General features: G+C 35.6%; 1 protein-coding gene across 1 annotated transcript; it reads right to left on the bottom strand.

Moving 5' to 3' along the window:
* Positions 1-203: 203 nt before the first annotated feature.
* Positions 204-560, bottom strand: LOC307176893 (elongin-B-like; the record flags this gene model as incomplete). The annotated part of the gene is made up of 1 exon (XM_079903406.1): positions 204-560. The coding sequence occupies one exon, from the start codon at positions 558-560 to the stop codon at positions 204-206; it is 357 nt and encodes a 118-aa protein (XP_079759532.1).
* Between the last annotated feature and the right edge of the window lie 15228 nt (positions 561-15788).

The raw sequence follows: 15788 nt of genomic DNA, 5'->3' as shown, positions 1-15788 counted from the left end.
ATTGCTACTCCTGCTTTCCAACACTTTTCCAACTTTAAAATATCATTTAAAATACAATTTGTATATTTTTGTAAACTGCAGAGCTATTCTATACTGTACTCAGTAGGAACTAGTATATGTTGTTAAATCTGGTTATTTTATTATTCTTTTTTTTTGGACACCCAAATCTCTTTTATTGGAGGGGGGCAGGTGGTGGTGGGCTCTCACTGCAGAGCTTGTTCATTAGCACTGTTTCCTAAGTCCTGCGGCTTCATCACATCTGGCAGCTCGGGTGGGCTGGAGAAGGGCTCGATGCTAAGGACTTCAAAGGCTTCATCTGCCCTGAAGGCTAGCCCCACAGTGGCTGGGGCCTGAGGTCGTGCTCTCTGGCTGGTGAAGCCACACTCTCCCAATGTCTTTCCGTGGTCCTGAAGCTGGTCGTCCTTGTACAGCTGCTGCTTGTCTGGTGGCCACTTGAGGATACCCTCAATGATGCGCTTCAGCTCGAACAAGGTGTCCGAGTCCTTGGCGTCTGTGAAGATGGTGGTCTTGTGGCGTTGGATCATGAGGAACACATACATCACGGAGGCTGCCTCTCCCCCAAGTCCGGCAGATTTAACCAGAAAAAGAAACACAAATAACAGTTAGTAGTTAAAGACTTTAAGTTGCTGCTATTACAGATATAATACAAATTTGTTAGGGCTGCCCTAACAAAGTACTGCAAACTGAAATTTATTGACCAACAGTTCTGGCGACTAGACGTTCAAAATCAATGTGTTGGTGGAGTTGGTTCCTTCCGAGGTCTGTAAGGGAAGGCTCTGCTCCAGGCCTCTTGCCTTACAGTGTAGATCACCATCTTGCGTCCACATGATGTTTTCCCTGTGTATATATCTATCTCCAAATTTCCCTTTATCTTTGATAAGAACTTGCCTTAATGGACCTCATCTTAATTTGATTGCCTCTTTAAAGACTCTTTCTCCAAATAAGATCACATTTGGACATATTGGGATTCAGGATTTCAAAATATAAATTTTGAGGGGACACAATTCACCACATAACAGGCACTTTCCTCATTTTTATTTGAAATATTATTAACTATTTTATTTGTTTATTGTCTAAAATATATAGATTATAAAATATGTATTTGGAATAGTATGTGGATGGTTCTTCACAATTACATAGATTTATCCAAATTGGAAAGGAATAACTTAAATTGCCTCTGTTTTCAAATCACATGATTTTATAGAGAAAATCCTAAAGACTCCACCAAAAAATAAAATTTGTTAGAAATAATAAATGAATTCAGTAATGTTGCAGAATACAAAATCAATATACAAAAATTAACTGCATTTTGATACACTAACAATAAACTCTCCAAAAAAAATTAAGAAAACAATCACATTTATAATAACATCAAAAATTTATAGAAAGAAAGAGTTGAACAATGGTTGCCAGGGCCTGGGAGGTGAGAGAAATGGAGAGATGTTGGTCAAAGGGTACAAACTTTCAGTTATAAGATAAATAGGTTCTGCCTCAACATAATAAAGGCCATATATGACAAACCCACAGCAAACATCATTCTCAATGGTGAAAGACTGAAAGCATTTCCTCTAAGATCAGCAACAAGACAAGGATGTCCACTCTCGCCACTATTATTCAACATAGTTTTGGAAGTCCTAACCGTGGCAATCAGGGAAGAAAACGAAATAAAAGGAATATAAATCTGAAAAGAAAAGTAAAATTGTCACTGTTTGCAGATGACATGATACTATACATAGAGACTCCTAAAGATGCCACCAGAAAACTACTAGAGCTAATCAATGAATTTGGTAAAGTTACAGGATACAAAATTAAGGCACAGAAATCTCTTGCATTCTTATACACTAATGATGAAAAATCTGAAAGGGAAGTTAAGGAAGCACTCCCATTTACCACTGCACACAAAAGACTAAAACACCTAAGAATAAACTGACCTAAGGAGACTAAAGAACTGTATGCAGAAATCTTTAAGACACTGATGAAAGAAATTAAAGATGATACCAACAGATGGAGAGATATACCATGTTCTTGAATTGGAAGAACCAGTATTGTGAAAATGACTATACTACCCAAACCAATCTACAGATTTGATGCAATCCCTCTCAAATTACCAATGGCATTTTTTACAGAACTAGAACAAAAAATCTTAAAATTTGTATGGAGACACAAAAGACCCTGAATAGCCAAAGCAGTCTTCAGGGAAAAAAAACAGAGCTGGAGGCATCAGACTCCCTGACTTCAGACTATACTACAAAGCTACAGTAATCAAGACAATATGGCACTGGCACAAAACAGAAATATAGATCAATGGAACAGGATAGAAAGCCCAGAGATAAACCCAAACACCTATGGTCAACTAATCTACAACAAAGGAGGCAAGGATATACAATGGAGAAAAGACAGTCTCTTCAATAAGTGGTGCTGGGAAAACTGGGAAGCTACATGTAAAAGAATGAAATTAGAACACTCCCTAACACCATACACAAAAATAAACTCAAAATGGATTAGAGACCTAAATGTAAGACCGGACACTATAAAACTCTTAGAGGAAAACATAAGAAGAACACTCTTTGACATAAATCACAGCAAGATCTTTTTAGACCCACCGCCTAGAGTAATGGAAATAAAAACAAAAATAAACAAATGGAACCTAATTGAACTTAAAAGCTTTTGCAAAGGAAAGTAAACTACAAACAAGATGAAAAGACAACCCTCAGAATGGGAGAAAATATTTGCAAACGAATCAACAGACAGAGGATTAATCTCTAAAATATATAAACAGCTCATGCACCTCAATATTAAGAAAACAGACAACCCAATCAAAAGATGGGCAGAAGACCTAAATAGACATTACTCCAAAGAAGACATACAGATGACCGAGAAGCATATGAAAAGCTGCTCAACATCACTAATTATTAGAGAAATGCAAATCAAAACTACAATGAGGTATCACCTCACACCAGTTAGAAGGGGCATCATCAGAAAATCTACAAACAACAAATGCTGTAGAGGGTGTGGAGAAAAGGGAACCCTCTTGCACTGTTGATGGGAATGTAAATTGATACTGCCACTATGGAGAACAGTATGGAGGTTCCTTAAAAAACTAAAAATAGAATTACCATATGACCCAGCAATTCCACTACTGGACAAATACCCAAATAAAACCATAATTTAAAAAGACACATGCACCCCAATGTTCATTGAAGCACTATTTACAATAGCCAGGTCATGGAAGCAACCTAAATGCCCATTGACAGATGAATGGATAAAGAAGATGTGAAAAAAATAAAAAAAATAAAAAAAAAAGAAGATGTGGTACATATATATAATGGAATATTACTCAGCCATAAAAAGGAACAAAATCGGATCATGTGTAGAGACGTGGATGGATCTAGAGACTGTCATACAGAGTGAAGTAAGTCAGAAAGAGAAAAACAAATATTGTATATTAACGCATATATGTTGAACTTAGAAAAATGGTTCAGATGAACACGTTTGCAGGGCAGAAATAGAGACACAGATGTAGAGAACAAATGTATGGACACCGGGGGCGGGGGGGGCAGAGTGGCTGTTGGCAGGTGATGGTGTGATGAATTGGGAGATAGGAATTGACATATATACATTAATATGTATAAAATGGATAACTAATAAGAAACTGCTGTATAAAAGAATAAATAAAATTCAGAAACAAAACAAAACAAAGATAAATAGGTTCTAGAGATCTAATGTACAGCATGATGGCTAGAGTTAACAATTATATATTGTATACTTGAAAGTTGCTAAGATAGTAAACCTTATGTGTTCTCACCACTCACACACAGAAAAAGGTAACTACGTGAAGCAATTTATGTAACTAATCAGATTGTGGTAATCATTTCAGTGACATATACATGTACTAAATTATTACATTGTACATCTTTAAAAAAAATAGCATTGTACAACATAAATATATGCAATTTTCTTTGTCAATCATACTTCAATAAAACTGAAAAATAAGAAATAAAAAGAAAAAATGTAAAACGCTGGAAAAAATGTATAGATTTAAAATAATACATGAAATACTTAAAGTTAGATTCTGTAGTTGTTTGTTTTAATTTTGAAACATTTAAAGTTCAAATGAACTGGAAACTGAAAAGTGACTAAACACTACTATTCAGGTTCATAGGCTAAGTGGACATCTGTCTATGATGTAAGATGCATTTGAGCTGCTAAGAATTGCTCATACCTCCAATATATGTACACTGCCAGTGTCTGACTAATATCTGATGTTCCAACAAAAGATTGTCTCACACTGAAATGCACATATTTCAGAAAGTAGAGGCAGATCAAGCCAATCATTAGTCACAAAAATTGTGTTGAAAATAACTTAAGATTTCTTCCAACCTATGGTTGTTCACCAACCAAAAGCACAAAGTGCTGTTGCTCTTCCCACCAGGCATCCCTATCATACGTCTAGGCTTCTCTACACTGTCAGCTTTAAGTCCAAAATACTAACATTTTTGCCTGAACTGCTAAAATGGAATCTTAACTGAATATATACCTTAATTCCCTTTTTCAGCAAATATATATGGGACTTCTACCATGTACCAAGCACTGTCATAGATGCTTGACTACTTTTTTGAGGGGAAAGCATCCCTGTCTTTGTGGAGTTTATGTAGAGGAATTAGGAAATGTGTCTTTTCTTGTGTCCCTGAAGTTTGTTATCCACACAACATCCAGAGTGATCATTTTAAAGAGAACTCTGACCTTGTCACTACTTATTTAAAACATTTTCATACTTTTCAATTGCTCTTGATTAAACCCCAATACCTTGATGTAGCCTTCAATGCCCTGTGTAATCTGGTTCCTATTGATTTTGCCATCTCATTCCACGTTGTTCTCCACCTCACCCACTCTGTCCCAGGCACACTGGCCCTCTAGCTAATGGTGACAATAACCAAATCTCTCCCATCTCAGAGCATTCACACATTTGTTTCTGCTTTCAGGAGCTCTCTTGCTCCTCACATGTCCACTTAGAACGCTTCCTTTATGTCTCAGCAGACACACCACTTCTTCATGGGTATTTCCCTAACCCACCAAATTTAAGTCCAGTATCGCTGTAATACCTACTTAAAACTTCTCACTTATAACAATTGTAAATAATTATATGTATAATGTCTATCTCTCTAATCAGATTGAACTCAATTAGGACAAAAATCATGTAGGTTTACAATTGTCTTCCTATTCTTAGCACAGTACTCAATAAATATTGATTGAGTGTAAGAGGAATGAGGTAGAAGAGAAAAGAGAAAGACTATCTTGACTGTTGGAAAGGCCTACATTACACTGGAATGAGCTTAAATTAGAATGGACACTAATTTAAGGGTAGAGGTTTGGCTTCTGGGCAGAAAACTTCAGAGAAAACAACTTATTTTAGCCAACATTTTCCAAGTACATTCAATGGTGTACCATCCCCATAAAATGCTTCTCAAAAGCATGATAGCATGGTTAAAGAACTTTGCCCAATATTTTCTGCCTCTACAGATTCACACTGCCTATCATGAGCTCCTATTAAGAGCTCCAAGAACTCTTCTAGTAAAGAAATCTGTTTAACAAATCCCTCTCTTCCTTTAGAATAACTAGTAACACACAGGGGCACTTGCTGAAAAATACTGTTCTGAGATATAACACACCTCCTCCACTCCCTTATCGTTTCCCTTACAAGTAAAGGTATTTAGATGGAAAACCTCATTCTACATTTTTCCTTCTCTCAAAAGAGAGTCTTGGATTTAGAAGTTTGGTTTTTACCGGTTGATTGAAAACAAATGTATAACATCAGTAGTTTTAGCCCCCTCTTTACAGTATAGGATTTATGTAATTTTTGGATAATTGATGTATCAATACCTATGGATTTATAGTATGATATAAGTAGCCACATACTTTCCACCTAGAATTCTTTTAGCCTAATAGTATTATAGATCAGAAATTGTCAAATATTTTTGCATGCAAATTCCCAGTATTTGTGTATTTATATTATAATATACCACTATGTAATTTAAATGTACAACTATACTTACATATAATTTATTTTATAAAACATACCCCAAAATAAAAGCTTTAAATGCTGACATAAAATAAATATAATGAAAGTTCTTAATATTTTTTCTACTATTTCATGAATCATTTTGCATAATCCCTGGATTGCATGCATCCACCTTATCTTAGATCTAACTTTTATAAACTATGACTGGTTTGGAGCTCACCAGAGGATGATGAGGCTTCGGATTGTTGTTCAAGAAAAAGTGACAAAAAAAGAATAAGTGACAACGTGTTTGAGGAGTTACAGGCTTCATTTACCTTGTAAATGACTCAGCTGCTATTTACTGGATGTGGCTTGTTTAGGTGGGTAGAATGAACTAAATTTGGAGGCTTTGGAGAAGATATTGGGATGTAGACAAAGGATACATCTTTATAAAATTTGTGTCAAGATTGAGATGTTGCATAATTTACATCACAGGTACCAGACTGAGCCATGTCTTTACCTTGGTCTGGGATCCCAAGAGGGCACAGTTACAAAGGCACATGTTTCTCCTAGATGACCAGATTACAAAGGCCATGTGATTCCTTGGGCATGGATCTATCACAGACTCAACGTGCAGAAAGTGAGGGTTAGGAAAAATTGATTCTAGGCTTTTGCCTATTGACTTTTACTCAAGGAAAATCCCAAAGATTAATTTTAAGGTTAGTGAATATGAAGAACCCCAGCAACACTAACAGCATATAATATGACAATACTTGTCATATTATATAATCAAATTAGTTTGATCCTCTATCCTGGTAGAGACTACCTTTAAAGAAACCCTTAGAGGGGATTTATCACATATTTATACAATGTTAAGGGTTTGGAAACTCCTTGAGATACACAGTTATTCATCTTTAGAGAAAAGCATTATGGTCACCTAAATGAGAAGTAGTATTTCTGAATGATTAGGAATACTGACCTTGAAGGGAGATGGGTCTGGTACCATTTTCCACTTTAAACATCTTAAAGGCAATATCATCAAGGACAAGATATTTGATCTCTCTGAACTACCATAAAATGTAAATAACTATAGTCCCACAAATCCTACCTTGAAATAAAACACTTAATAGAATGGTGCTATAATTAGCACTTAGTAAAAGGTAGTAATAGTTTTTCTTCTTCCTCTTCTTCTTCTTCTTCTTCTTCTTCTTCTTCTTCTTCTTCTTCTTCTTCTTCTTCTTCTTCTTCTTCTCCTTCTTCTTCCTTTTCTTCTTCTTTTTTACTTTCATGAAAGAAGTGAGAATAAATCTGTGATCCAAAGTGTTTTCCAGGTATGTCACTGAATCCTAAATTTGCTCTTTACATTTAATATAGATACACTTGACTACATTAAACCTAGTGACCATATGTCAGCTGACAACTTTGATTAAGGAATCTTCAGTGTGAACTTGACTTAATCTTTAGTTCAAGTGGAAAATCTGGTAGTAAAGCTTTCTCTCCTCTGAGGTTCTGTCAAGCACTGTGATCTATAGAGACAGAATGGGAAGTTAAGCCAAAGAAACACACCATAAGTAAAAATTCTGTGGAATTGAACCCAAAAGCAATCATGAAAGGACTGCAGAAAAATTACTAATCAACACTGCAAAGGCAAATGATTCCTGCATCCTGTACTGGATGAATCTGCGAGTGAAATAACCTCCACAAGTTATCTCTTAAGGATAATGAGTTACAAATAACACACCCATCAATTTTGACTTTTGAATGATATTCTAGAACAACTTTTGAGTTCTAACGCATTTGGAATGATTGTCAAAGTTCTCCACTAGAGACTGGGTTAAAAATTAATCAGCAATAAGTTTTATGGACTTTATATGTTGCATTAGTCTAATTACCTACTAACCCTGCAGGGGTAAGGGCTGGAATTAGAGTTTTCAGATGAAATAAATTGAAAGTAGAAATGATGAATTCTTCCTTTTCCTCAAAGAAAACATAGATCTTTAAAAAGTATTTTTTCCTTTTAAAAAAAGGGACCTGGGTCCATAATCTAATAGGTTAAAGTAGACTCACTGATTGCTCTCTAAGGATCTGGAACAGTCCATGAAGCAGGCACAGAATAAAACAGAAATAGCTTCGGCAGAGAACTGATATTCCCATTCATGCTCTGTGGAATTACAAATGACTGGGCTTTCCATTGTGATACATTTCCTCCTAACATCTGCAAAGAATTGTGCAATATGTTTAGGAAAACACTGTGATTTATTTTCAAGGTCTAGGAGATTTCAGCTTTCTTAACTCTTTACTATCCTGGAATAATCAAGACTAAGCAGGTTTCCTGAAGAAATTATTTTCATAAATTATTTTCTTAACAAAGTAATGTTAATGGAGAACATATGTAAAGTTTTAAACTTCTGCAAACCAACACAACTTCCCATGCATGTAGCAAAGATTGACCACCATCAGACAACTTTATTTTTTGGACCAGTTAAAAAGTAGAGCACACTCACCTTGCACCACTAGAACCTGGTCATTTTTATTATGGTAAACATTGGATTCATTAGCCTAACACCCTCAAGGCAAAATTCTAATGACCACTGGATCATAACAAGATGGATGCCACAGGAGAGCCATTTAACTTGATTCCAAACATAAAATTATTTACAAAAAAAGATACAATTGAATTGTTTTTTGCACAAATGCTATAAAATATTTTTATTAAAGTAAAAACAGTGATAGAAAAAACAGAAAAGGAGAGAAAATATCCAAAAACAGCCAAACATATTTAACAGAGGTGAAACCCATTCTATTTCCCTGGGGTGAAAATGTGTGGTTTAACATATGAGAAGGATATTTCACTTGGTGTATGTTACCCATCATAGCAGCACCAGCAGGGACAGCTACAGAAAACGGTCCATTAGTTTTTCCATAATAAACTCTTTTTTCACTGGCACACTCTTGGGATTCTTTGACATTATTTCAGTGTAGTTATTGGTGGATGGCTTCAATAATTGGAACTCTCACAACCTGAAATTAACATTTTCATGTCACTCTAGTATATGTTAAATATTGCAAAACTTGGTTTTAAGGGCATTCTCTCCAATATATGTGATTCCAAAAGGCAAAGTTGTAAATGAAAAATGCTCTTTATATTTCTGCATTTTAGATTTGCACTTGTTTCTCAAATTAGCATGTCAAGACACCCATTCAATGTAACTTTATCATGCTCAAGGAAGGACAAATGAATGAGAGTTAACAGCTCCCAGTTGGAGTCTCCAATGTGTCTAACATATACCTAAGGCAATAGCCTCCACACAAGGGAGTTCTCTGAAAATATGTGCCCTATAATGTACAGGAACAAATAAGAATTAGATGGAAATCTTCACCGAGGTTAAAAAAAAAAAAAAAAAAAAGTCAACACCCAGTTGTGCCAAGTGCCAGGAAAAATATATGGTCCTTATGCTAAAAAGAAATCACAGTCTAATATAGAAGCTAGAATTTAGGCAGCATAGTGAAGTAAGTTCAATCAGAGAAATATGCAACCATTTAAGGCAGAACACAGAAGAAATGTGATTTGTGCATGCCAAAACCCTCCTTGGAAAATTTTCTTACAGCTACAAATGACATTAGACTTCATCTGACTTTATGTCCTCTCTAAATGTTATGGATAAGACTAAAACCTAAAGAGATAACATGATTCATGCAGGGACCCACAGCTCATTTACCTCACAGCTCCAAATTCCAAATCTAATGTTTTATTGACTACAGCAAACACCCCTTTGGGAAATACATGGTAGTGTGTCCCTAATTCATAAGACCAATATGCACATTATTACTTTCTTCTCAAAGACTACAATAAACTGGGGAGGGTGTGGCCTGAGGGATGACAATTAATTTCTTACTTACTTTATCATTCAATTGTGCTATTTAATGAAGGAATCATCACTGAGAGACCAGGAACTTAGAAACAAAGTTGAACTAAAGGTCTAAGAGAATAAGCAAAAAAGAAAAATAGTCAGTGTATTAGGTCCATGGAATAAGAGATGATCATTTCAGCATTAAAAAAATGTATCTTAATAACTCTTACAGAATGGGTAAGATTTCTTGAGGAAAAAGAAAGAAATAATAATCATGAAAATCCAGTCAGCTTAAATGATGTCATTCAAGAAATATTTATTGAACATTTATTATGTTCCATGCACAACATTGGACACTAGATGTTGCACAAGAGATGTCAAAGTTCCTGTTTTTAGAAAGGTATTAGTTTAGTTTAATTTAATAACCACATGAATAATTCAACACAAGTCAAGTACTCTGTGATAGGAACATAGTACCATGAGGGGTTATGACAAAGGATTCTGACATAGCCTGGGAGGTCAAAGAAGTTTTCCTGTACAAGCTGATACTTAAGTGAGATAAAGGATAAACGAGAATTAACTAGGTTAAATTGATGAGGCAAAGGAAGTCATGTCTAGACAGGTAAGGGAAGAGAACTGTGAGATTGGTCTGTGATCCAGAGACCATATTAGTACATGTGAAAGACTGAGGTCTTTGTAGTAGATTAATTACACTAACAGCCCCAATCTATCACACCTCCCTAAATTCATGCCCTTCTACTGCCTCCCCACAATGACTCCAAGCTTGCCCTGTGGCTTGCTTTGGCCAACAGAACAGTAGCAGGCTGGACCCAAGCAGAGACTTGAAATAGCACTTGCACCTTGCTCTTTCCTGTCCCTCCACCATGAGAACATGTTTGTGCTAGCTTGCTGAATGAGGAAATGTGGAGCAGAGCTGAGTTGCCCAGTTGTCTCTGCTGAGGGCAACTCAGGCCACCCAACCACCAGCCAGACCCTTGGAAGAACCCAGTAAAGATAAGCAAAGCAGCCTGGCTGATTTGTAACTAGTGAATGAATCCTGCTAAGTCCTGCTTGTATCAGTAGAGCTCCTCAGGTGCACCCAAAAGGACTACCCAATCGATCCACAGATTTGTGAACTAAATAAATATTTAATGTCTTAAGCCACTAGTATTTGTGATTGCTAGGTGGCATAAATATAGCTATAGATAACTGATATAGTGGTAAATGTGGAAAATGGATAGGCAGTGGTATATAGTGTGCTTGAGAGTGGAATGATTTTCAGGCTATTGCAATAAGACATAATAGCAGCTTGGACTAAGTGATAGTGAGGATGAAAACAAGGCTACAGAATCAGGGCAATTTGGATTTAATTCTCTAGAAAATGGTGAATGATTAAAGGCTTTTAAGCAGGCAGATAGTGACAGGAACAGAGTTCTACTAATTTAGGAAAATTAAATTGACCACGTTTTCATGAACAGATTACAGCAGAAGGAGAGTAGCAGCACAGAATACAAGATCAAAAGATTGAACAACAACAACAAAAATGGTTAAATGCAAGGGGGGTATCTCTTCACAACCTGATATTTAATGAAGAGCCTCAGACAATGAAACCATTCTGAGGCCCATATTCAAGAATAGGTTCTCAATCTTTCTAGATGTTAGTATCTTAATTAGAGGACTTTTTGACAGCTCAAACTCAGTTAGTTGGTTACTTGAAAGTGAAATGGAATCTATGGATTTAAACATGATAAATTAGTTCCAAGACTGTTTTGCATTAAGTGGTCTAGTGGATAAGAAATTAATATAAAGATATAAACAGTTTAAAGGGCATGAGATTCATTTTAATGTCCATTTCCACATTGTTGGCAAAGGCTCCCTATAGATTAAAAACCTAATATGGACAACAGGTTGATCCTTTCTGACTTTTCAAAATTTTCTCAACTTCATCATCGTTACTATAATAGGAATCTTATTCTATAATACACAGAGACACATTATAGTCTCTCAGTGAATGTTTAGTCACTCCATAATATTCATGGTATAATATGGAATAGAAAATGCTGAAGAGAGTAAGCCATAGATTTTAATTTTATCTCTGTTTGAAGCCAACTCCTTCCCTTTGCATAAATCCTATTTCTTCTTGCTTATTTAAGGACATCATTCCAGGAATTCCTTGCACAGCATCACTCCAGCAATTCTTCCTTCTTCCTCCTACATAGATATTTTTCTCTCTTTCTTGTATATAGTTGAAATCACTGTATATAAGTACAGTTAAAGAAATTCTCTTGTTTCATCTTCCCTGTCACTTTTCTACCCATCGCTTTGTTGTATTTATTGAAAAACACTGAGAGAGTTATCTATTCTTGTCATTTGTAATTCTCTCCTTCCATATTCCTTCAAACCCAAACAAGTTGGGTGTTTTCCTCCATCACTCCATCAAAATGTTCTCATCATGTGTACCACTGATGTCCACATTGGTAAATCCAGTGGCCACTATCAGCAGCATACCCACTTCCTTGATATATTTTCCTCACTTGCATTTCATACCACCCACTCCCTTGATTTTTGTTCTTCTTCTTTTCTCAACCTTGTTTATTGGATTCTTTTCTACTCCCCAAACTCTTAATGTTGGAGCACCCCACAGCTTTGTCCATAGACTTCTCTTCACTATCTCCGTTCACATCTTTGATGATCCCACCCAATCACATGGATTTTAATACAACCCATATGGCAACTGCTCACAAATTTATATCTCTAGCCCAGGCATCTATCCCAAATAGCACATTTATATCTCTGTCTACTTAACTATCCACTTGAATATCTAATGGACATCTCAAAATTAGATTTTGCCCTAAAATAAACACTAGACTACACCGCCTGCAACCTTTTACATATCAATTGGTGGAAACTTCATCCATCTAATTGCTCAGAAAAAAAAAAAATATATATATATATATATATATGTGTGTGTGTGTGTGTGTGTGTGTGTGTGTGCGTGTGTGTGTATATCCTTGAGCCTTTTCTTTTTTCATACTTTGCATCCATCTTATCAGTAAATTCTGATATGTAGCCAGAATCTCATCACTTCTCTTCATCCACACTTATACCATCCTGGTGTGGGCTACCACGATCTATTACTTGAATTACTGTGATGCCCTCCTAATTGGTTTCCACGTTCTTCTTCTGACAGTCTATGTTTAACATGGCAACCAGAGTAATGCTTTAAACGTTAATACAACTCATATCATTCCTCTATTCAAAACTGTGCAATATCTTCATATTCATGCAGACTAAGAGCCAAAATTCTTTGAATATTAAATGTCCCCTACCTCTGTACCTGAATGCAGTTACCCCACTAAATTCATCTCCTAATATTCTCCTCCCCCCACCCCCGAGTACAGCTATGACATCTCCTTACTTTTTCTTAAACATGATGAAAACATTCTCACCTTAAAGGATTTGCTCTAACTGAGTTCTCTGCTTATAACACTCTCCCTCCAGATGTATGCATCTCTAATTCCCTACCTTTCTTTAAATTTCTGCTCAAATGTCACCTTCTCAATGATGCTACCCTAACCTCAGTATTTAATATGGCAGTCTAACTCCCTTCACCAAACCCTGGTACTCTTGATTTCCTTTGCCTTATTCTACTTTTCCCCATAACACTTATTACCTAAGAACACATTAAATAATTTACTTATTTATTGTATTAATAGTTTATTTTCTGCCTCCCTCCTCTTGGACATAAGAACTGTGAGCTCAGAAATCCTTGTTCCATTCAACAAAATATTCCCAAGAATAAATAGAGGCTAACACACACACACACACACACACACACACACACACACACACACACTAAATAATTATGTATTGAATGAATGGATGAACAAAATGATATTCTGATTTATATGAAATGATATACTCCACCCTGCAACTAAACCCTGTGTTGTATTATGAATTGTTTCTGTGATTACAATTAATGCCTTTTCTATTGGCTTATATATCAGAATAAGTTTTTAATGTGAATTAAGGCATCTTTGTCTCACTATTCTCCCTTTTATAACTTAATCATCTACCATTACTACTACTTTGCATGCAATGTGGAGGCCCTGCCCTCACCGAATATAAAATACAGGAATAACTGACAGTACCAAGTGACTTGTTGGATGTGGGGAGTGTGCAATGACAAATAAGAGTCAAAACCCTATGAGACAGAAAGGACAGAAATCTAGCTGAGTGATTTACTCAGAATTACACAGTAAATTAGCAACAGAAATGGAAGAATATGGGATTTCTACTTTCTGGTGAAGGTTATATCCACTAGAACTTACCCCTTAGAGTCTAGCTCAAAGTTCCATACATTAATGGCTTGCTTCCATCAGGATGAGATAACTGATGCTACAAGGTCTAGATGATATGTTCTTCTCATCCCAGGTCCATGTTGGATAGTCCCCATAGTTTGAACCTCACCATCCCCTTTCTCTCTCTCATTATATTCAAACTGAGGAAGCATAGTGTTTGAGTCCATGTATTTTCTGGCATAGCATTATGGCAATTATCTTGGTGATTGAGTATGTGCATGTATATATGCATGTAATGGAGAGAATTCAAAAAAATCAGAGATGGTGAGGGATTGTCTATGGTAAAAAATGAACAATGTCATGTTGACACTAGCAAAAAGCACACTTCAACTCTGCTGTTCTACCATTCTTCTTATATCTATCACATATGATTGCAAATCCTTATATGTTATTTACATTCTCCCTACATTTTGTTCAAGAGTTTTTCTGTGCTTAGATAGTGAAATTTCACAGAGCCTAACCAGCTAGATTGCAGAATATTTCATCTTTCCATGCTCTGACTCCTGTTTCACATCTAGACATAGTATTGATTGTTGTCGATACAAAATTGATGAGAAGAGAAACAGAATAAAGGCAAATAAGTGAATGAATAAACAAGTAAGATTAAGAACTGGGAAATTCTCTTAATTAAACAATACCAAATAAATTGTAGCTAATGCAATATACCAAAATGGTGGAAATAAGTTTCCCTTTCTTACAGTAGCTTATTTTCAATATTTTATTACAGGTTTCCCCCACTATCCAAAAGTAGAGCATTCCTATGAAATCTTTTGTAAGCCAAAATGGCCATAAAGCAAAGAAACAATTGCCTTTTTTTCATAAAAGTGAAAATCCTCTTAGGATTTGTTTCTGTTTGTGAAAATAAGTAGGTCTTTAGTAAAGTTGAAGTGGTGTAAAGCAAACTTTTGAAAAGCAGGGGATACCTGTATTGAACATTTTCATGACTTTTAAACTCTGATCTACTCTCATGTTCAATGAAGTTAACTGCCCAGGTATACTTATTTTATGTAGAATAGTGGATTCTGTTGAGGTTTAGCTAACTATTTACTTCAAAGGATGATTTTGTAGGAACAATATTTGAAACTCCTTCACTTCAATGATTCTAAATTTCCCACCACATATATCCAAAGGATGTGGTTCCTTATGCTCACAACTTCTCAAGGACCATGTTATTTCTTTTCTTTATCCATTTTCCAGTAAATTATCTATGATTTTGTAGAGTAATATCACTCTTGATCCAAATAAATACAAAACATTCTGATAGTGATAATAGTCATTATATTAGATTCTCAAATTCATTTTGATAGTATTGCCCTAACCAACCACATAGTAGCTCTGATGAGTTCTATAGCATAGGAATATTGAAATTGAAATTATTTGATGAAGTCTGCACCAGCAGATTAGTAAGAGGCTACCTCTCTCCTCCTGAAATGTATTTTGTTGCTAGAAAACCTGAGTGGGTGGACTTGAGAGAACTTAAATGGAAAGTGAGTTTATTCCTCACTTTTTCATTAACTAAGCCTGTGATTAAAGTGAGGTCTCAGTGTTATTTGTCTT

This window comes from Stenella coeruleoalba, assembly GCF_951394435.1.
Source record: "Stenella coeruleoalba genome assembly, chromosome: 1".
NCBI lineage: Eukaryota > Metazoa > Chordata > Mammalia > Artiodactyla > Delphinidae > Stenella > Stenella coeruleoalba.
Note: the sequence above shows the minus strand (reverse complement) of the source record. Positions and strands in the feature narration are given on the sequence as shown.